At 41.7% G+C, this 24,526-nt stretch overlaps 1 protein-coding gene across 4 annotated transcripts in view; it reads right to left on the bottom strand.

Annotated features, from left to right (window-relative positions):
• The window catches only part of SH3TC2 (SH3 domain and tetratricopeptide repeats 2), a 154,749-nt gene extending 130,992 nt beyond the window's left edge, over positions 1-23,757 (bottom strand). Inside the window, exons 1-2 of one of the 4 annotated variants that reach the window (XM_073575210.1) lie at positions 23,636-23,757; positions 10,351-10,476 (exon numbers count right to left, since the gene is read on the bottom strand). In XM_073575210.1, coding sequence (XP_073431311.1) covers positions 10,351-10,360 — 10 coding nt within the window. In that variant the 5' untranslated portion in view covers positions 10,361-10,476; positions 23,636-23,757. Of the gene's footprint in view, positions 1-10,350; positions 10,477-10,570; positions 11,013-11,298; positions 11,374-13,851; positions 14,353-23,635 lie in introns of those variants that run through there. The other 3 variants (XM_073575208.1, XM_073575211.1, XM_073575209.1) reach the window with 3 other exon arrangements.
• Between the last annotated feature and the right edge of the window lie 769 nt (positions 23,758-24,526).

The following is a 24,526-nucleotide window of genomic DNA, read 5'->3' as shown; positions in this document are numbered from 1 at the left end:
ATCTAGCTGGAGATCAGGTTGGATGTTTGGTCACGCCCACGGTCTTTAAATAGTCGTGTTGGCCTATGGGCGTCGCCGATTATAGCTTGTGTTTCATACCAAGTGGTTCCGGTCTGGAGTGGAGGTGTTGGAGAGAGAGAGATTCGTATCTGGTGGCGTATGATCCGTTGTTACCTTTTCACCTTCCCATATTTGTGTTTTGTTGTGCCCTGTTCACATTACTGTATAGTCCTGTGTGTATGCGGCGCGGTGCAGTTTAAGTTCTCCCTGTCTGTCATTATTGTGTGGGGCTTTGGTGGTTTGTCTCCTCACTGGGTGGAGGGTGGAGGGTTAAGCTTAGGGCTGAGCAGGAGATAAGGAAAGGTTGGAGGCTCAGGCATTTGCACCATCAGCAAAAACCCTTGGTTGAGGGTCAGACAGGGTTTCCCCTAGTTAAAGGGACACCACAGGGGTCCCGGGTATTTCAGCCTTAGTAGACCTAAGCCCCGCGTGACAGGAATTTTGGATGTGTGCCCAGGATTTCTGTGGAAATGCCATTTTGAACTCTATGGTTGTCAACATGTCACCGATACAGCAGGATCCTGTGGTATAGCATGAAGCAAAAGGCTCCCTGACCCACCACTGTCCATCCTGTAGGCCACAGGCTGCAGAAGGTCTACAGTCAACAAGATATCAGCGTTACCAGACTGGTGTCGGCTCGCTCTGCATGCAGGAGGGAAGAGGACTTGGTCAGTTGGATAAGACAAGTATAATCTATTTATTTGTGAGTAGGGTGGCATCAAGTTGGCATTAGGGTTTTTGGAGGGGCACTCAGGGAGCACCATCACCTTCTTAAGGGGACACTGAAGGACATTAATGTTTTCTAAAGGGGCACTCACTGGGCACTGTTTTCTGATCAGTCACAGAACATTATTTGTTTTAAGGAGTCACTTAGGTGGCATTATTAATGGGATAGTGGCATAATACTTGCATTGCCCAGGGAACTGGCATCAAATGCTACACAACTGCTATATTGGTATTTTGTAAAAATTACAGGTCCAATATTAGATTCAGGTTTGTCACTATGTATAACACCTTCAGATTTGTCACTACATCAGCATTGTCTTTCACAATAGCCTTAAAATTTCTGCATAGACAAATGGGAAAAGCAGAACCTGGACAGTCCTGAAATACCTCAATACATGTTTTCATAACAACAGGTGGGCAAAATGTTTAGATTTTCCATTCAGGCAGAAACTATTTGCACTTCATCTTTTCTTTCTGCAGAATACAGTAAAATCCTGGAAAGAACCTGTTCTGTCCCTTGTTCTGTACTGCTAACATGCTGCTAGTTCTTGACTGCCTGTACGTCATCTCCAGAAAAATATACGGAAACTATTTTTACGCCATGACTGGGAATTATCACAGTCGGTCAAGCTCAAAGGCTACAAACAAAAAGTTTCTATGAAGTTCTACCTGGTAATCTGTAAGTCTCTTCCCTGCGTCCACTTCGGAATGGAGTGAATGCACTCACAGTAGATTGCTCTGATGTCCAATTACTGGGATCACCACAGTCTCAAAAGTTTCTAATTATTATTTTCCCTTAATGATGCTGGGGCTAAGCATTAGACCTTACACTGAGTCCCAGATTGTGAGACATGAAAGCCACTCATTCTCAGACTCTCTTTTACATTTTATTTTTCACATGAAAATACTAGAACAAAGAGCCTATGGAGTAAAGTTTCTCCTTAAAGGGGTTGTCCATCCATAGTGAATCCTCACATTGGCACTAGGAGCAGTAGGCACATGACCACAAGTATGTTATTTGCTGACTAAACATACGTGGCCTCCCTTAGCCAGGCATATTGAGCAAGGCCGAGCACAGTCTAGCCGGAATGTGGCCAGAAGTAAGCAAATTGTACACTTGCGGTCACATGATCGCCCGCTCCCAGTGCCGCCACTGGAGAATCCTCACAGGACGCAGTCTTGTAGCCTAAGGCTGGATAACCCTTCAAGGGGATCACAAAGCCCTGGGAACTAAAATATACAAATAGCCTGTTCGTAGAGGAAGAGATAAGTGTCTCTAGTGATACCTATATGAGGTAACAATCCTAGTTAATACTGACCTCTTAAAGAACTATGCCTTATGATATAGGTGGTAACCTGTTCTCTTTCAATATGAACAAGCTATTTACATATAAGTCGATATTAAATCATAAAAATCTATATATCCCTCTATGTGCTGCCCCTATTGAGGGTAACATAGGAGGCTTGACAGATCCCTTTTCAATTTTGCACACATTCAACTTCACAGCCTGTGTTTCTTTGTGGGATTCTAAAGTTGTTGCTTTTTTAATCAAATGGTATATCCACATAAAAGTTTAGATTCTTCTGCTGATTGGGGAAGTCTTTTTGACCTATCTGATCTGCTTCAACCAAATTATGAGAGTTTACACAGTCTGGTACCATGCATGGTCCAATCATCTGTATATATGGCTATGCCCTGTATGTAATAATACAATGGATGGGACTGATTATGAGACCACTTTGCTCACACAATGCTCTATAGATACATGCACTGAATATGGAAAGCTATTGTATAAGGGGAGAACATAGAATTGGTGCCACCTGGGCCCATTTATACCTTCAAAGCAGGTAATATTGTGCATTATAAGGAGCTATATTACTGTAAAGGGCACATATATTGTTCTTGCACATGGGCCCCCTTTTGTTTGGGTCCGCCACTGCACTGTATATATTAACCTTGACTAAAGCAGTTATATGTACTGTATACTAATGAGTAGCTAAGCTTGTACTTTTTTCATTAATTTGTCCAGCATGGAAAGTTAAGAAGCTTTGCAAATCATTTTATTAGGGCATCTGTCTTCACTACTGTAAAAAAAAAAAAAATGTAACTTCCAAACCCCTGATTTTTCCCAGTCTATTTTCCTGCCTTCAGATGCATTGATATCAGAACGTACTAATTTGGAGTACAGCTGATGGCAGTAAAAGAGTCAGCTCTGCATCTATGTCTCACTCATAAAATGAAGATAATCCAGCTCAACGAACCGTGAACAGGCTTTTATTAACACAAAGTGCATGGCAGAGGACAAGATTCGCAGCAGTACAGCTAGATGAAATGCGATAGCAACGCGTTTCAGGTGACAGCCCACCCTTAGTCATGACTAAAAGCCTATTCACGGCTCGTTGAGCTTGATTATCTTCATTCTATGACTGTTCCATGCCTTTATGTGGCATTTTTCGGGCTTCAAACATCTCCAAGATGTGTCCTATGGTGAGCTGGATGTAACCTTGCATCTGTGGCTCACTACCTTTGGGGATAAGCTGCTGCAGGAGATGGTTCTGATTAGCACACTCAGAAAAGGAGACAGGTGCTGATTCATCACTGCCATCATCTGTACTCCTAATGAGTACATTCTGATATCAATGAAGCTGAAGGCAGGGACATAGACAGGGGGGGGGGCAAGCAGGGGTTTGGAAGCCACTTACACGTAACTCTGTTATAGGAATGAAAACAAATCTCCTAATAAAGTGATTTGCAAAATTTGTATCATTTTCTAAGCTGGACAAAATAATTAAATAACCATTGAACGTTCAGTTACTCTCTAACCTATGCTAGTTTAACAAATATATGGTACTAATATCTAAGTAAAGACCCACTAAATGCCTAATTTGTGTGCCCCATTTTGTTCTACCCTTCACCTCTTCTTTGGTCCCTTTTCTGTGACCAGATATTTTATGCATTTATATTTTCTGTCTGTATATGAGTGGTCTGACACCAGTAACCACATTTTCAGCGTTTAATTACTGCATGTATAGACAGTATAGTCCATTGACAACTTGGTAGAGGAAGGGATTACACGATGCAGAAGTGGAAAATACATATCAGCATTGGGTATTGTATTGCATCGACAACAGCAAAACAACATACATTTTGTTTTCTTTTGTTTTGTTTTATTTTTTTTTACGGCGGAATTAGACTTTATCAGACATGCTGAAAAGATTTTTCTCCATACTCTGTCTTGTTCCTTGTACTATTGTAGTCTGATCCTTGAAATTGTTTACTACAGATTTTTTGGTAACACATGCTTACCTGGTAATTACATCATGCATGCTTGAAAGAAGAATAAAAGCACTGTATATTAATAACCATTCTTGGAATATATCATTATTTGTTGTATAGCACAGGGGTGGGGAACCTCAGGCCCCAGGGCCATTTACGGCCCTCGATGACCTTTTATCAGGCCCCCCGAGAAGATTCTCAGGGACCGCATTCTTGGGCAGGAAGCTGTATTTTGATTGCCACAAGCTCATTAATTTCTTCTTGCTCTGTTAGCACACACACGCAGTGTTCACTACTGAACATTGAAGGGCATGCAATGAAAGATTAAGTCATGAAACCAGTGCCAGAGTCAGGATGTACTTTGTGGGCGGAGTTTGTATGGCCCCCGAAGGATGGTATAAATATCCAAATGGCCCTTGGCAGAAAAAAGATTCCCCACCCCTGGTATAACACAATAGCATAAGTAAAATCTCCGTGGGTCAGATTTTTTAGGAGTTATTATACTCAATAACAAAATGGACAAGCGGAGGAGATTTGTTAAACATTTCCCTACCCTACAAAACGTATTAGTGTGTAGTAAGTAAGGTTGGAAGCAAAGTAGAATTAGTTATATTCCATTACTGTTATCTTCCATATTACAAGTGATTTAATGGGGGAAACATCAGAAGGACATACCCACATGCTCAGTAGTTGGCAAATTTGCTGCAGACATTTTTTACGACTATCCTATTAATCTGAATGGAACAGAGAGAAATTCATACTGAGTTTGTCGAGTGTGATCGTCCCCTTAGGGTAACACGTTCATGCTCGCCAACTGGTCTACTGGCACTCTGGAAATACCACATCTAAAATAATAAGGCAGCTTCTTTCAAAGAAGGAGTCACGTGGCTGGAACCAGAGAATTTGTTGCAAGCACCATCATGTTGGAACATACCCGGTTGATAAGGTAATATAACACCATACGCAGTGGTATAGATGAGCAGGATTTTTCATGCCAAATGGAATAAATCAGTTAATTACATCATTAGCACTCCCATAATATGTAATATCAAGTGTCTTTATTCTTTTCTTTAATAATTTAGGCAGTGAATTTTCTTTATGTGCTAATAAAACTGTAATTACATTCTCTCGTCTTGTGAATATTATTTAAGACTTATTGTCAAAGTACAAAAAAGTTAGATTACACAAATAATTACAGTTTTTCAATTGGAATCATTTAAAATTGTCCTATGGTTAGATATTACTGTTTTATTCTTGTTATGGCGCACAGTGGTGTCCTATTGACTCCATCTTATAATGTCCACCTAATGTGTCCTCTTGTGTACAGGTGAGGAAATTACTATTCCTATTCTGCAGGCTAGATAATAATAATAATAATAATAATAATAATAATAATAATAATAATAATAAAAGCAAGAGAAGTGGCTTTTCTAACCAGTATTGGAAACATTGTGTGGAGACATTATACAAGAAGATCAAAATAACAGGACAATTTGAAAGGAAAAGCGTGTGAGGGAAATATGGGGGGAACAGTGTGGAGGGTGGAGAGAGCGAAAGGACATTATGAGGTAGAAAAGTGTTAGAAAATAGTATGGAAAGAAAACTGTGCTGGTGACAGTATGGGTGGAAAAGTGTGTGAGAACAGTATGGTGGGTGGTAAAGGTGTGAGGGCACAGTCTGGGAAGGGAAGTGTGAGGGGACAGTGTTGGAGGCCAAAGTGTGTGGGGTCAATATGGGGAAATGTGAGGGGACAGAATGGGGAGAAAATTGAGCAGGGACAGTATGGGGAGGAGTGTGAGGGAACATTATTGAGGGAAAAGTGTATGGAGACAATTATTGGGAACAGTGTGAGAGGACAGTATGGGAGCGAATAGTGTGAAGGGACAGTATGGTAGAGTGTTAAGGGACACTGTAGGGAGAAATGTGTGAGAGAGCAGTATGGGCGAATGTGGCACCCCCAGGAGTATGGTTGCCACAATGGCATTACCTTCCTCCCAGGTAGTGTGATGTCATACATGGAAGCAATGAAGGGTCTCTTTATCAGGAAAATACTACACACAGCACAGTTCCCACTCCAGGCCAGCAGAGGGAGCTCTGAACCAAACTGGGGGAGGAGCTGCTCTCTGGGGGCCAGGAAGGGGAAGTTAGTCAGTTCGTGTGAGGAGACAAGCTGGAGGATTGAGCAGAGTTCAAGCTCACTTCTAGCTGTAGCGCATGGTCTGGAGTCCAGTCTCGAAGGTTGTACGGATACTGATGTTCCTGCAGCAGAAAGCGGAGGAATAGGAAGCTGTAAATGCTCTGTTCCCACATAAGACTCGGAGGCACAACAGCAAGGTGTGAGCCAGAAGAAGGAGGCTACAGCTGTCTGCCATACGAGGGAGTTCTAAAAGAGAACAAGCATGTGGAACTTCAGTGTAACACAGTACTGCAAGTACCTCAGAAAGCGCTAGAAAGGAGACTACACAACCCATCTGCATAGAGATTCCTAAGTTGCTTCCAAGCTGGCCAGCCTCTGTTCCATTTGTAATCTGGACCCTGGACTGCACTTACATAGCACAGTAAAGGTAACGGAAACTGCACCCTGTTGTGTCATTGCATTCTTCCTGCAAACCCTCCAGCACTGCTACATCTCTGTGCCAGACACTACACCCTCTTCCTCAACACCTATTACCACTGCCCTGGGACCACAGCTCCACCTGTGGGGAGCTATTACATCTTGCTGCCTTATACCATCTGTCCCAGAGGATCTGCCTGTAGCGTCGGATTAACCCCTTCATTGCCGATCACTACAGGTGGCATCACGTATCATCCACTTATAAACTTTAATCAGCCACGCTCAACCCCTTTTACATGGACGCCCAGGGCCACAGACCGGGTCACCGCTACTGTGACATTTCCCTCTGAGACCCCGGCCCGGTACCGAGTACCCCACTGCCCTGGCGGGCGACCCACGAACAGTGTGAGGGGACAGTATGGAAGAGAAGTGAGAAGGGACAGAATGGGGGAACTGCAAGGGGACAGTGTGGATAGTCATTATGAGGGAAGAGTATGAGGGGACAATGTAGGAAGGAATAGTGTGATGGAACAGTATGGGAGAAAAGTGTGAGGGGACAGTATGAGGGGAGTATGAGAGGACAATATGAGAGTAAATAGTGCAGGTGAACATTATTGGGGAGAGCGTGAAGGCACAGTATGGGGAGAAAAGTGTGGAGGGACAGTATGAGGTGTAAATGTAAAAGTAAATGTTTATTTGTGATACTGATTACATGTCATCAGTGCTTAGGCTCCTGTATGATCTATAGTCTAAGGGTACTGTTACACTAAGCGACACACCAGCGATTCCGACAACGATGCGACCTGGTAAGGATCGCTGGTGTGTCGCTACATGATCGCTAGTAAGCTGTCAAAAAGGCAGATCTACTCAATGACGCAGCAACGATCCAGCGATCCGTATAACGACCTCGGCGGTCGTTGGGACCTGTCACACAGCAGCTATTCTGACGACTCACACCTGCGTCCATGAGTTCTGCGTTGCCAACGAGGTCGCTCGTCGGCATAAAACACAGTGATGCATGCTGGCCAGCGAGATGCCGACGATTAAAAAATGGCCTGGGACATTCGAGCATGATCAGTGATATCCAGCAGGGGGAGCTGGTCGCTGCTATGTGTCACACGTAGCGAGACCACTAGCGAGATCACTGTTGCGTCACAAAATCAGTGACTTTCCAGCAATCTCGCTAACGATCTCATTATGTGAGACAAGGCTCTAAGGATGTAAGTTAATAAAAATTCCCAGTATCTTGTTAGCTTTGTTAAGGACATAGTTATATCGGATGAAAAAACCATAGGTCCATGAAGTTCCATATTTATTAACTGGTTACATATATTCTTTATCACAATATTACTTAGAACTCATAATGCCATTTTTTGTGAGAAAAGAATTCAGCCCTTTTTTAAATACAGTTAGCTGCCATTGCTACCTCTTGGTAGTATCTGCTATTGCTACCTCTTCTAGTAAAACAGATCATAGTCTGATTGCTCCAACTGTACAGAAGACTATTCCTATTCAGCTGCCGGAATCACCTTACCTCCACAACTAATGAATGTCACCTGCTTTACATGCTGTGAGTTGTAAGGTCATACGATACACTTGTACGTGGAACTGACTTGACATCGCAATTGATCCCTGCACAAAGCTTAGTGCTGTATTCATGTACTGATGCTGGTTCTGGTGTTGCATTCATTTACTGATGATGGTTCTGGTGCTGAGTTCATGTATTGATGTTGTGATGCTGTATTTCTGTAATGTTGGTAGTTCTGGTAATGTATTCCTGTATTGATGGTTGTTCTGATGATGCACTATTCCTGTACTGATTGTGCTTTTGATGATTTATTTCTGTACTGAAGGTGGCTGTGTTGCAATATTTCTGTATTGTTGATGTTTCTGGTGATGTTTTTATGTACTGAGGAGGGTTCTGATGATGCATTCCTGTACTGACGGCAGTTGTGATGTTGAATTTTTTGTACTGTTGGTGGTTCTGGCGCTGTATTCATTACTGTAACAGGTTCTGATCCTGTACACATGAAGAAATCCATAATTTGTCAGATGACGTGATACATAGCTATGTTAATAGTGTATTGCGCCGGATTACATAAGTTAATACATCTGTATTCATGATGGGAGCATTAATTATGAAATTAAGCACTGAAGCCTGCCAAATCTTAACTGTGTGTAATATACAAACTGTCAGGATTCAGCTCTGCTTGCTGATTCAATCGTTCATCACATGATGGCATATATGCGATTTTCATACATATGGTCAGGTGACAACTAGCTTTTCTTCCTGCTTCTCACACTATAGTAGAGCCTGTAGTTCTTCACTGAATATTGGGGAGAATTAGGAAGAGCTGGTAGTTGGTACGTGAATAAGTATGCAAATCACAGACAAGAGGTTATATCATGAGTCATGACTATTCTAATCACTTAAGCTATGAATTGGAGGGGGCACCAATCTGATTATTTTTCCACGGACGTTGGAAATGACATGTAATATAGATCCATCTCTACTATAAATGACATATAATATAGATAGATTTCACAGGGTCCAGGAGTATTCATCTATGTTTCAGCTTATACAGAAATGATAGACTTCACTGTGTGATAGACTCGATAGCCAAAGTGATATAATGTACAATCACCATCCAAACAGTAAATCTGGTTGCTAAAGAGCACACTCATTCATGTATAGGAAAAGCTTTAACCATGAGCTCTGTTAGTGCTGCCATGTGGCATATTTGTATTCATGCGGCAAATGCATAATGAGATTACATCTTTGTGAACATATGAGATGGATATGTTTTATATCTATATCCAATTTTTGAGCTACAACCAGCCTGTCTAAAGTTATACGCTGAATGCTTGTGCCCCTGTATAATGCAATGTCTTTACTAAGCAAAGTACACCAGAATTTTGCCACATTTTTCACCAAAAAATGGCATATACGCTTCACGTCGGAGTTATGTATTTTAAACACATTCTGACCTCATTAAATAATTTTGATAAGTGTGCAAAAAAAGGAAGCACGGTTAAGACAAAAGAGAAGTATTCTTGCTATTGTCGCAATATATGGGTCTACAGCAATTATTGGCGTAAGGAAAAGAAAACTGTGATACATTTTTCGCATTTTTTGCAACTTCTTCCCATCGGGTGTAATTTTTAGGTGTCTAATATTAAGGCAGTAGTAATAAATGTGCCCTATTGTATTTAAATATATCATTACCTAAAGCTTATCTCCATTCCAGTACTGAAAATGTACATCTCTACTGCAGTTCACTGGAACATCCCAATCCCTCCCCCGGTCTACGGGCACTCCAGCTCTCAGCATGGAACCAAGTGAGCTAGACGTAGTGGGGATATTCCGGCTAATCTGCAATTATACCTTAATTGTTTTAGGATCTTAGTGGTATAATCTATTAACTCTTAATTATTAACTGCAATGTGTTACATTACAGATTGCAAGCTCACGTGAACAAAACTCACTCCAAAGATGTATAGCACTCCTTAAATTTGTAGCTGCCCTCAAGTGTGCTAATACTACTTGTATGCTCCAAATTTATTAATTACATGCCAGAAAGTGGATAGTGCCTTAAATGATATAGTTATTAGTAATGGTAATAAATGCTACATGACATACCCAATGCTAGTAATGTCTCAGAATCTAGAAATACACATCACAAATAGACACTGAACACATTCACAAATCCAAAAATCCAAGATATGTACTTGCCTGATGCCATTGTTTCCACACCGGGACATCCTTCTTGACGTTGAGGATTGCAGCTTTGCCCGTGTGTCCAGCCAGCCAGAAAACCTGAGTCGGAGCTGTCCACGGATCCTCTACCTGCAGAGGATACTGGAGATCGTAGAAAAAAAAATTATATGGAATCCTTCAGTCGATACATAGTAGCAATGAAAAATATCCTACTTCCAAGTCCTTCCAGACATACCCCGAAATAAACAGCTCAGTGCCTTTGTTAGATATATGGCATGTGTCAGTAGAAGGGTTAAGCTTTGCTGCAGAAAGTGTGTTCTTGAGAATTATTGTCATTTTCTTATCAGCTTGCACTTCTATATCTGTCCCAAATCCCATCTATTTAAGGCTGGTATTTCAAGAACATGAGGTGGGGGGGTTGTCAGTATCCATGGAGATATCTATGTTGAGAAAAGGTGAGCCTTGTTTACTGTAGGAACACGTCAGTAGAAAAAGCGTGGCTGAAAAAAATAGAATTACATAAGAGAAATAAAAGCGCAGAGAGCTCTGGAGGGGGAGAGAATCTTAAGAATAAGAAAGAAATGCACAAAAATTCCTGAACACACCACAGGAGCAAACGCAACCACACATGGAATCAACGCAGTTCTCAGACTCTTCTGAAAGACGAGGACTCAACAGATTGTGGGAGGAAAATTAGCTAATGGCTTTATTTATGCAGGAGAACAATTGTACAGGAAACTGACATCCATGGAGCAAATACCCATGAGAGTCAGATCCTTATTGTAGGATTGTCCCTGAGGTTCCTGTTCCCGGGAAGATGCAGGAAAGTCAGGCTGGATGAAGAAATTCCCTAAAGATCCATGTGTAGGACACAGATATGCATGGATATGCTTTAAAAATCCATTTGTGTACATTGATTGTGTACAAAAAGAGGACACGTTATAAAAGAACCTGAAGACCTACCTTTTCCGACAATCCTACAACCTGCAGTAACCGGCGATCCACCAAACCACTGCACGATCAGCTCTACACTCACCTACTGTATCCTCACCCATCCCTTGCAGATTGTGAGCCCTCGCTGGCAGGGTCCTCTCTCCTCCTGTACCAGTCATGAGTTCTATTGTTTAAGATTACTGACTTGCTTTTATTATGTACTAGCTGTAGTAACTAACTGTGGTTAGTTATAACAAATTATAATGATTATATCTATATACATAAAGGTGAGTGTATAGCCCTGCCCACTCCGTATAGCCACCTTCACTCTAATATCCTACATCATCCCGTGAGCCAGAGCCACCGGACTACTACCCCTAATATCCCACATCATCCCGTAAGAACCACCAGACTACGACCCCTAATATCCCATATCATCCTGTCGGAGCCACCGGACTACTACCCCTAATATCCCACATCATCCCATCAGCCAGAGCCACCGGACTACTACCTCTAATATCCCACATCATCCCATCAGCCAGAGCCACCGGACTACTACTCCTAATATCCCACATCATCCCATAAGCCAGAGCCACCGGACTACTACATCTAATATCCCACATCATCCCGTCAGCCAGAGCCACCGGACTACTACTCCTAATATCTCACATCACCCCATCAGCCAGAGCCAATGGACTACTACCTCTAATATCCCACATCATCCCGTCAGCCAGAGCCACCGGACTACTACCCCTAATATCCCACATCATCCCATCAGCCAGAGCCAATGGACTACTACCACTAATATCCCACATCATCCCGACAGAGCCACCGGACTACTACCCCAAATATCCCACATCATCCTGTCAGAGCCACCAGACTACTATCCCTAATATCCCACATCAGCCAGAGCCACCGGACTACTACCCCTAATATCCCACATCATCCCATCAGCCAGAGCCAATGGACTACTACCACTAATATCCCACATCATCCCGACAGAGCCACCGGACTACTACCCCTAATATCCCAAATCATCCTGTCAGAGCCACCAGACTACTATCCCTAACATCCCACATCAGCCAGAGCCACTGGACTACTACCCCTAATATACCACATCATCCCATCAACCAGAGCCACCGGACTACTACCCCATATATCCCATATCATCCCATCAGCCAGAGTCACCAGACTACTACCACTAATATCCCACATCATCCCGTCAGAGCCAACATTGTCAGGTTGGCACTGTTATACCGATTAAAATGATACCTGGGTTGGAGAAATCCATCTTGTGTTTCTTTTTTTATCTGTGTTTGAATTTTTAAGTTAATGACATGCTTCATGCCAAAGAGAAGTTCCTGATTCTGGGCTCCCTCTGCAGTCTGTGTCAGAGGGTGGTCTGTGTCGGCAGGCTAATAAATTGTGTTATTTCCAGCTTTACAGAAGGATGATAACACCATATAAATGATAAGAATAATAGGTCTCAGTTACCACAACTATCTACAAGGAAAACTGTTGCTCACAGCAACCAATCACAGCTCAGCTTTCATCTTTTAAACAGCTCTGGTGAAATGAAAGATGCTTACTGATTAATTGCTATGGGCAACACAGGCAGTGTAACCTGTTGTGGTCAACACCGGACACTAGGAACAGTGCCAGAGACTCAGCGCTGGACCTGGGGACGATGAGTAAAGTACAGTTTGGCTTTTTTTATAACAAACTGCAGCAGGGGATGAAGATTTTATGAAAGGGGATAAAACCTTTAAAGGTATACACTTACAGTGGTCTTGAATAGGATGTAACAATCCAGTATGGCATGTGAAAACAGCTGCAAGTAGCAATATCCTTTATCACCAAATCAAAAGTGGCTCTGTCAAAACCACCAAACACATGTAATGATTAAAGCAGCTTATCAGATGTAGATAACATGTCAGTTTAATAGGTGCGGTGTGCCAAGTTTAGTCACATAACAAGAAATGTACCCAAATAGCAATACTCAGATGTCCTACAAGAAGCACTTTACCATTTAACATCATTAGAAAAGTAAACCTTATTGAAATTGCAACCTGTTCAAGTCAATAGGACATGTATCAGTGAACAGAATTCAGCAGCATTTTAGCCCTGGCCAAGCAGCCAAGTATCTAATATCCTGTGTTAATGCTACAGGAGAAGATACAGTGAGGTCAGCAGATCGGAAGAATCCAGCTCTCTCCAAGAAACACCACTTAACAATCACTTAAAAACTCAAAAGCAAAGCCGAAAGGCTTTAAAGTGATTAACTCTTCAAAATCAGGTTTATGGAGAATGTGGGAACATAAAACTAGAAATGGATTTGTGAAAATATACAGAAGAAGGAAGGATGAGTTTAGGAATGTATCTGTCGTTAGCATTCTTTAGTTTCTTCATCAATGTTACATGTGGATTTACGTAGGACTGCGGGAAGAAAAAAAAAAGCACTATACATATTCCCAAAGAGTAATGTTACAGATTCACCTCCGCTGTACCATTAATGAGGATACTACTTTATGAATAGTTCATATATCTTTTTTGATATCTTTTTTTGATTTTTGCTGAACTAACCTGGACACCAGATGAGTTTCTTTCCCAGGAGTATTCCAAAACAGCAGCCCATTGGTGTAAGGGTGTGTTACAGCGGAGCAATGACAGTACCCTGAGTGCAGAGAAGTGACATGACTTTGCTGTGACAGGGGCCCAGTGCTTTGCACAATGCATCTTTTGACAGCACTGCACATCTGTAGGCTGGAGGAGGAGACAGAATGGCCCAGGCCTTATGAAAGAAGGGTAAATAGCCTGATTTATGCAGAATGAGTTCCTAACCCTGGCAACATGACACATTTTGCTTTTTGCACCCACTCCTGCATGTGGATTCTTTGCATTCTTATTATTTTTGGCCATTTTTTCTTTATAAATACATAAATAGATGTGTTCTATAATACATATCTGATGTGGCAAAATATAAATATACTATCAGTACGCCAGTGGTCTGCATCTATTGCAAGACTCCAGGCACAATCTTGCCCTGGAAACTGCAGACTAATATGGTACGGAATGCCTAGTCTTATACTTTCACAAATTGCTGACCACAAATCAAAAGGAATTTTATCTTGCAGAATTATTTGCTTTCTCAGCTCTCCTGTAATTTCTCCTTTAAGTCACGCTTTAAAGGTTTTTTTCTGGGACTACCTTATGTTTTTTTACTATGGGTCTAAGAACTAACAGGCAGGTAGTTACTAACAACCTGTCCATTCTACCCTGTGTTGTCTCACAGCAGTCACAGATGACTCTGCCGGCGCCTCTGGTTTTTCACATCAACAGAACAGCTCTTCCTCTGCTCTGTCAACAGGGGCATCATGCTGATTGACAGAGAGCCAGTTGTCAATCAGCATGATATAGGCAGTCCGTAGTCGTGCCCCACCAGTAGAGCAGAGCAGAAGAGAAGATACTGTCAACGTGACGCTAGTGGAAGCAGAATCACCGGCAGGAGCAGTCCGAGACCTCTTTGAGTGGGCAGGGATCGATGGCAAACAGAACAGGCAGATAGATAGAAATTATCTGCCTGTTAGGCCTACAGCAAAAAAAATAAATAGTCCTGGAAAACACCTTAGTGAGCTATGTACTAAACAAGGAATGTTTTGAACCTACATTACATACTCATTTGAAGCCAGATCAATGGAGGAGTATACAGCACTTAAAATATTCTAGAAATCCTTAGAGAATCTTTACGTCATCATTGTAGCAATAGATGATCTGTCTTATTCAACTATTCTAGTTTCCGTTTTGATTGCTCACCATTTCATTAGTCTTGGTGACAGCCTAAGGGTATGCTCACATGTGGCAGATATGCTGCAGATTTTCTGTCTGGATTCGCAGATGGAAATTCTGCAGCATATTACAGTAGATCCAAAGCTAGTGAGATTTTACAATTTTCATCCACACGCTGCAGAGGAAAATCCATACAGAAATTTACATGCGGTGCGGATTTTACATTCTCAGCATGTCAATTGTTTTTGCTGATATTACCCTTTGAGTGAAATTTGTGGCAAATTCACAGTGAAAATTGCATTCAGACTCGCTGCAATACAGTGACTAAATCCATAGTGTAAGACTATGGTTTGCACAAATGTTTTCTAGAATCCCTGTGATTGGCTGCAGCCAAACAAGTAACTAGCTGGTTTCACAACTCTGACAGCAATGCCGAGACAGGCCAATGTTACTGATCTCCTGATCCGAACTCAGCAGCCTCATATATGTCTATGAGGCTGTTGAGTTCAGGTCAGGAGACTCATGGCTGGTCTGGATATTCCTGTCCATACTAGGACTGTGAATGTTGGATGTTTGAAGCTGGCCTTAGGATTTATATATCAAGTGCCATGTACTGTAGCCTGATTCCCTTAGATTCCATATTATAGAGATATTGATACTCCATCTGCAGTTGTAGGATGCATCGGTGAAGAATATTTTCCTATGCATGGAGGACAATATTTCCTTCATGCTCAATTATTCCTACTGATTTTATATGAATCATTCTGGGGAAAAAACTATTTGCTCTTCTGCACAAAGTTAGAAATCCAGAAAGGCAAAGCACAAGCCATAGTTGTCTATGAGTGCTTTGATCTGTGCTTAGGCTCAAGAGACATACAGTTGTGCTCAAAAGTTTACATACTCCGGCAGAATTTTTGCTTTCTTGACTTTTTTTCGGAGAATTTGAATGATAACACCAAAACTTTTCCTCCACTCAAGGTTAGTGGTTGGGTGAAGCCATTCATTGTCAAACCAATGTGTTTTCTCTTGTTAAGTCATAATGACAACCCAAAACATCAAATGATCCTGATCAAGAGTTCATATACCCCGGTGATTTTCTCCTGATAACATGTACAGAAGTTGATACAAATGGGTTTGAATGGTATTAAAGGTAATATCCTCACCTGTGACCTGTTTGCTTGTAATCAGTGTGTGCATACAATGACAACTAGCTGTCCCTAGATGTAACCTGCATTCAGTGATGGACATGTTGGATGGGTCGTGTTTTCCTGCTTGATGCTTATCATTATTGATTTCCCATTTCATACATAGCAGCATAGTAACATTGCAATCCTCATCCTTTTACTTACGTCATATACATCATCATAAAGGCATGTCTACTATGGATAAACTGCCCGGTCAAGTAACATCTCAGTTCTGAATTGATATGTGGTCAGAGTAATGTCCATCATGGCCAGTCCCTATTCATTGATTGCCATTGACTCTTTATTTCCCTGTGCTTTTGCTTGAATATTTACTCCATTTCCATATTGTTGCAGGTATATATGTTATCCAGGAAAGGAAAAACGTGACTTCTTTTTTTTAGAAAAAAAACCAAAAACTTCCACACTTGTCTATTGGTGTGAATGAGCACAAGACCATGGACAATCAGTAGACAGATGTAGCACTGTTTGTTAAGTAATCTGCCATTTTTTCCAATCTAAGGGTACCGTTACACTTGGCAATGCACCAGCGATGCCGACAACGATATGGATCGCTGGTGCATTGCTAAGTGGTCGCTAGTGAGCTGCCACACAGGCAGATCTCACCAGCGACATCGCTGGGGTCGGGGGACGCTACTTACCTGTCAGACGCGGCGATCCTGACGTCCTCCCGCCCGAGTCCACACGTCACTCGATGGCACCACAGGAAGCCCAGCAGGAAGCGCCCGACGAGAAATGGTCCAGGACCTTCTCGCGCGACCAGCGATAATCAGCGGGGGAGCCGGTCGGAGGTAAGAATCACATGTAGCGATATCGCTAGCAATATCGCTGCTACATCAAAAATTGCACCCCTCAAGGTGCTCAAAACCACATTCAAGAAGTTTATTAACCCTTCAGGTGCTTCATAGGAATTTTTTGAATGTTTAAAAAAAATGAACATTTAACTTTTCTTCACAAAAAAAAATTACTTCAGGTCCAATTTTTTTATTTTACCAAGGGTAACAGGAGATATTGGACTGCAAAGGTTATTGTGTAATTTTTCCTGAGTACGCTGATACCTGATATGTGGGGGTGGACCACTGTTACGGCGCATGGCAGAGCTCGGAAGGGAAGGAGCGCCGTTTGACTTTTTCAATGCAAAATTGGCTGGATTTGAGATCATAGAATCGTAGAGTTGGAAGGGACCTCCTGGGCCATCTGGTCCAACCCCCTGCTCAAAGCCGGATTTGCTAAATCATCCCAGTCAGATGTCTGTCCAGCCTCTGAAGACTTCCATTGGAGGAGAACTCACCACTTCTCGTGGCAGCCTGTTCCACTCATTGATCACTCTAACTGTCAAAAAGTTTTTTCTAATATCTAATCTGTGTCTCCTCCCATTCAGTTTCATCCCATTGCTTCTAGTCTTTCCTTGTGCAAATGAGAATAAAGTTGATCCTTCTACAATGTGACAGCCCTTGAGATATTTGTAGACAGCTATTAAGTCTCCTCTCAGTCTTCTCTTTTGCAAACTAAACATTCCCAAATCCTGCAACCTTTCCTCATAAGACAGGGTTTGCAGACCGGTCACCATTCTGGTTGCTCTTTTCTGAACTTGCTCCAGTTTGTTGATGTCTTTTTTAAAATGTAGTGCCCAAAACTGGATACAATATTCCAGATGAGGTCTGACCAAAGAGGAGTAGAGGGAAATAATGACTTCACGTGATCTAGACTGTATGCTTCTGTTAATACATCCTAGAATTGCATTTGCCTTTTTTGCTGCTGCATCACACTGTTGACTCATATTCAGTCTGTGATCTATTAGTATACCCAAGTCTTTTTCACATGTACTGTTGCTTAGCCCTATTCCTCCCATTCTGTATATGCTTTTTTCATTTTTATTGCCCAGATGTAGTACTTTGCATTTTTCCCTGTTAAAAACCATTCTGTTAGTTGCTGCCCACTTCTCCAGTTTATTTATATCTTTCTGAATCCTCTCTCTTCTCTAGTATTAGCTATCCCTCCTAGCTTTGTGTCATCAGCAAATTTAATCAGTTTACCCTCAATTCCTTCATCTAAATCGTTGATAAAGATGTTGAACAATACAGGGCCCAGGACAGAGCCCTGTGGTACCCCACTTGAGACATTCTTCCAACTGGATGTGCAGCCATTTACAACCATTCTTTGGGTCCGATCGGGCGCCATGTCACGTTTGGAGAGCCCCTGATGTGCCTAAACAGTGGAAACTCCCCACAAGTGACCCCATTTTGGAAACTAGACCCCCCCAAGAAGCTTATCTAGACGTGTGGTGAGAAATTTGAACCCCCAAGGGTTTCACAGAAGTTTATAACGTACAGCCATACAATTAAAAAATCATATTTTTTCCACAAAAATGATCTTTTCACCCCCAATTTTTATTTTCCCAAGGGAAACAGGACACCAAAAGTTATTGTGCAATTTGTCCTGAGTACGCTGATACCCCATATGTGGGGGTCAACCACTATTTGGGTGTATGGCAGAGCTCGGAAGGGAAGCAGTGCCATTTGACTTTTTTGGCTGGAGTTGAGATCAGATGCCATGTTGCGTTTGGAGAGCCCATGATGTGCCAAAACAATGGAAACCCCCAATTCTAACTCCAACCCTAACCCCAACACACCCCTAACCCTAATCTCAGCCCTAGTCCTAACCCTAGCCCTAACCCTTGCCCTAGCCCTAACGGGAAAATGGAAATAAATACATTTTTTTCAATTTTATTATTTTTCCCTAACTAAGGGGGTGATAAAGGGGGGTTTGATTTACGTTTTATGGCGCGTTTTTATTTTTGGCAACTGTCACACGCTAAAAGATGCTTTTTATTGTAAAAATAGTTTTTGCATCACCACATTTTGAGAGCTATAATTTTTCCACATTTTGACCCACCGAGTCATGTGAGGTCTTATTTTTTGCAGGACGAGTTGACATTTTTATTGGTACCATTTTCGGGCATATGACATTTTTTGATCGCTTTTTATTCCAATTTTTGGAACGCAGAATGAACAAAAATCAGCATTTCATGAATTTCTTTTGGGGGGGTGCGTTTACACAATTCCACGCGTGGTAAAATTGATAAAGCGGTTTTATTCTTCGGGTCAGTACGATTACAGTGATACCTCATTTATGTAATTTTTTATGCTTTGGCACTTTTATACAATAAAAACAATTTTATATAAAAAATAATTATTTTTGCATCGCTTTATTCTGCGAGCAATAACTTTTTTATTTTTTCGCTGATGACGCTGTGTCATGGCTCGTGTTTTGCAGGACAAGAAGACGTTTTCAGCGGTACCATGGTTATTTATATTTGTCTTTTTGATCGCGCGTTATTGCACTTTTTGTTCGGCGGTCTGATAATAAAGCATTGTTTTTTGCTTTGTTTTTTTCTTTGAAGGGGTTCACTAAAGGGGTTAACTAGTGAGATAGTTTTATAGGGCGGGTCGTTATGGACGCAGCGATACTAAATATGTGTACTTTTATTGTTTTGTTTTTTATATTTAGAAAAAAGAATTAGGGAATTTTTTTTTATGTATTTTGGGATTTTTTTGAAATTATTTTTACAAGTGTTTTTTTTTTTTTTTTACACTTTATTATATTGTTCCAAGGGGGGGACATCACTGTCTTGTGTCAGATTGCTGATCTGACACTTAGAACAGCGCTGTGTCAGATCGGCAATCTGACAGGCGCTGCTGCAGGCTTCCTCATGCCTGCGAAAGCAGGCAGTGAGGAAGCTGCCTCTCTGCAGGACCCAGAAGGCCCGGTATTCGATCCGGGGGCCTGCAGGGAGGAGGACTCTCGGAGCGATGCAGCACATCGTGTCACTCCGAGGGTCGCAGGGAAGCACGGAGGGAGCCCCCTCCCTGCGCGCTTCTCTCTTATGCCCAGGTACACTGCGATCATGTTTGATCGCAGTGTGTCAGGGGTTAATGTGCCGGGAGCGGTCCGTGACTGCCCCTGACACATAGTGCCTGGTGTCAGCTGTGATAATCAGCTGACACCCAGCCGCGATCAGCGGCGCTCCCCCCGGGGGGCGCTGCTGATCGCTATGACGTAATATTCCATCCTTGGGACTTAGGTCCCTGGTCACTTGTCTCCTCCATACATCTGTGACCTCGTCTCCCGGTACTTTCCTGCACGCAACCTCCGATCCTCACAAGATCTCCTTCTCTACTCCCCTCTTATCTCCTCTTCCCACAATCGCATACAAGATTTCTCTCGCGCATCTCCCCTACTCTGGAACTCTCTACCACAACATATCAGACTCTCACCTACCATCGAAACCTTCAAAAAGAGCCTGAAGACCCACCTCTTCCGACAAGCCTATAACCTGCAGTAACCACTGATCGACCAAACCGCTGCACGACCAGCTCTACCCTCGCCTACTGTATTATCACCCATCCCTTGAAGATTGTGAGCCCTCGCGGGCAGGGTCCTCTCTCCTCCTGTACCAGTTATGACTTGTATTGTTTAAGACTATTGTACTTGTTTTTATGTATACCCCCCTCACATGTAAAGCGCCATGGAATAAATGGCGCTATAACAATAAATAATAATAATAATAATAATAATAACTTGGACGGAATATTATGTCCAATGTAGGAAAGGGGTTAAATATAACTAATTCAATACACATTGAAATAACTACTAGATGGTCACAAGCACTTACCTACTACCAGCAATATAGCAATACTGCTTTGGTAATTGTATGGTCTATGTAACATCTTCCTAGGATTCATGTAGACATTATTCTCCTGTGCATGGAGACTGTATGGCTGCTACCCCAGTGATCAGCTATAATCTGACAGAGAACATTGGTATTAAAGGAAACTAGTCAGCTGATTCATTGCACCCTGGTATGTTTTCTCTGAAATGTTTCTGCGTTGTGTTCAAGGCCATGTTTACAGGGTCAGTATTTGATGAATTTTTTTACCTCAGTATGAGTCATCCAATACCAGGTGAGGAACAATCAGAGGAAAAGTATAATTGAAGCACATCACCACTTTTGTATTTATCACCCACTCCTGGTTTTGGCTTGCAAATACTGAGGTAAAAAACTGATCAAATACTCAACATATGCATGTGGCCTAGGAGAAAACATAGTTTGAAGAGCCCTTGGCCGACTTCTTGCACCGTTCAAGATGATTTACAGGTCTCTCTCATATGTTTGTGTATACAGAGAGAGATCTGTAAATCAACTAGAGTGGTGCAGGGAGAAATCAATCGACTTCAAACTATGTTTTCTCTGAAACTCTGGAGCATTTCAGAGAGAACCATGCAAAGTCGCAATTGTGTAGCCAGATTCTGATTCATGCTGCCTGTGGTTTAGGCAGAATGAATCAAATGACAGTTTCTCTTTGACCCCTTAACATGCAATGACGGATATATCCGACATTGGACGCCTACCCCTATTCCACCCACGACTGTTAAATCTCACTGTCAGAGATTGACAGCAGCATTTAACATGTTAAATGCTGCTGTCAATCTCTGACAGCGAGATTTAACATGCACGCGCCGGATGCGCGTCACTAATCTGCCCATCGGCGCCCATGTCACATGACCACTGGTCCCCGATGGTTTGGCATGACAACCCTGTGGTTGTCATTGCTGGATCGCTATGAGCACCACCCATAGTCCCATGCAGACTATTAAAGTTAAAAAAAAAAAAAAATTTAAAAATAAATAAATAAAAGTTAAGTTTGCCCCATTCAAAATAAAACAATTAAAAAAATACACATGTTTGGTATCGCCGCATTCAGAATCGCTCGATCTATCAATATATAAAAAGAATTCATGGGATAGGTAAACAGCGCAATGAGAAAACAAAATCAAAATGCCAGAATTACTTTTTTTTCGGCTCTATAACATTGCAATAAAATGCAATAACGGGCAATCATAAGATTGTATCTACACCAATATGGTATCACTAAAAACATCACATTGGTGTGCAAAATATAAGCCCTGACCCAACCCCAGATCCCAAAAAATGGAGACGCTGCAGGTCTCAGAAAATGGTAACTTTTTTTGGCAAATTCTGGATTTTTTTTGCACCACTTAAATAAAAAAGAACCTTGACATGTTTGGTATCTACAAATTCATAATGACCTGGAGAATCATAATGGCAGGTCAGTTTTAGCATTTAGCGAATAAGGTAAAAAAAAAAAAATTGTGGAATTGCACTTATTTGCAATTTCGCCGCACTTTGAATTTTTTTCCCATTTTTCAGTACGCGTTAATGTAAAATCAATGGTTGAGTTCAAAACTGCAACTCATCCCACAAAAACAAGCCCTCATATGGCCATAGTGACAGAAAAATAACAAAGCTATGGCTCTGGGAATAAGGGGAGCCAAAAATGGCAACGCAACAAAACGGAAATACCCCTGGTCCCTAATGGGTTAAATAAATTCTCATGTCTCTCACTTCAACTGCAAAGGTGAGTGGCACGAAAATTAACCTTTACATGTTCAATATCATCTGTTTAAAAGCGGTCCGAATGTGACCAATCGGTAGCCTCTGTGGTCACCGGCTGTACTAGGGGCGTCATGGCTGCAGATTTCCTTTGCTGATTGTTTGTAAGCAAAGACTTTGTGAACTTCCTGAGCTTCTGTACTGGATCGGTAGGTGGGTAATGTTTTGTTTTATTGTAAAACATTTACAGATGTTTTCATTATTTTTTTTTATTATTGGATGACACCTTTAATTCTAAAAGTGAAACTGAGTGAAAAATGAAAAATAAAGAAATCTAAAATACAGACTTGAATCATAGTGCACAAATCATTGCATTTTAAAATCTTGCTCTAAAAACACCAATGGGTTTCTGTTCTTGCTGACTTTAGACCTTACTGCTGGTTAACTCCATGTGCTGGCGACACACTGTTTTGTAATAGAACACCATACAGACTGGCCTGCATTAAAATGTAACCAGAAAAAGGCATTAAAAGCCTGGCTGCAATAAGCTGGAGGAACCAGTAAGGGAGTGATGGAGCCGGTATGGTGCTGCATAGCTCTAACACCCATTAATATACTGATTGGCTTCCTAGGAAACTGACTCTGATGTGGGTCAAATACAACAAGACATGATATCATATGTAGAGGTAGAAACATAGTCAACAATGCATTTCCCATAAAAAAAGAAGTTTACAATGTTACTAAAAATATGGGACTAACAATCTGAAATTTCTCAATGGCTGTCAAAGGCAGCAATGTGATTCTTCTAGTTTTCTAAATGTAGTGAGCATAGTATTCCATGGAGAAGATAAAATAAGGTGTGTGCACATGTCTAACAGCAAGCAACCAACCCTGGCTCTACTCTATAAATAAAGGCTGAGATGAGAGATGAGCCAAATCAAATGGCGTGCTAGTGTCCCCTTACCGGACCGGTCCGCTGCCTCTGATCGCGGCTTCCCCTGTAGTGCCGAGCATGGCAGGAGTCTTGACAGGATTTAGGTGTGTGACTGTAGTTTCCAAGTGTAGAATGCACTGACTGTGAGCCAAGAGTCTGCAGACTCAACCCCTCCCTCCTACACTGTAGAAGGAATGCCTCACTAGTTCCTTATCAAGCATGTACCAGGGACTTCTCCTTTTCCCAGAACCTTATACTCTCATAACGCATCATCCACCATCTCTTGTCATCAGCACGATCCACAACTTTGTAATGAATGTCCGTCTTTATCCATGGATTCATGATTGATCAGAGTGGGCTACAAAATCGTGCACTGTAAATTCATGTGTAAAACAATTTCTTAACTAAAAATATTATCTGAGATGATAAATATGCTGAAAAGTGCCGAGACAAATGACAATAATTTAATAGATTAATAAATACAGCACAACCATCAAAGACTTTAGCAAGAGGATCAAAGGCAAGCTGGAAGAAGATTTTTCTTTAATTATATAACATAAATGTGCAAAATAGGACAAAAATCTTAAAATTATGTATTTCAGGGGTTCACCTTACCATTTAAAGTAGTGTCAGTCTTTTTAAGACATCATGGAGTAGGTAGTGACATGCCTGACATGCCAGTGTAAGTAGACTTATAGGCCATGCAATGGTGTTACCCCTTAGATCCCAATCAGCGGCCTTTCATATAGCCAAATCAGATCTCTTGCCTTGCACTGAGGAGGGGCAACAGTCCAAAACAAGTGTCTGGAAATTAAGATTCTGGTTTGGCTTTTCTCGTAAGTCATGTGACAAGGCTTGTTAAAGAGTAGATATTGATTTTTAATATTTCTGCTTCCAATAGGTGGCACTAGAGTTCTAGTC

The sequence above is a fragment of the Dendrobates tinctorius genome, unplaced genomic scaffold (assembly GCF_039654945.1).
Source record: "Dendrobates tinctorius isolate UK_male_01 unplaced genomic scaffold, ASM3965494v1 ptg000043l, whole genome shotgun sequence".
Taxonomy (NCBI): Eukaryota; Metazoa; Chordata; class Amphibia; order Anura; family Dendrobatidae; genus Dendrobates; species Dendrobates tinctorius.
Note: the sequence above shows the minus strand (reverse complement) of the source record. Positions and strands in the feature narration are given on the sequence as shown.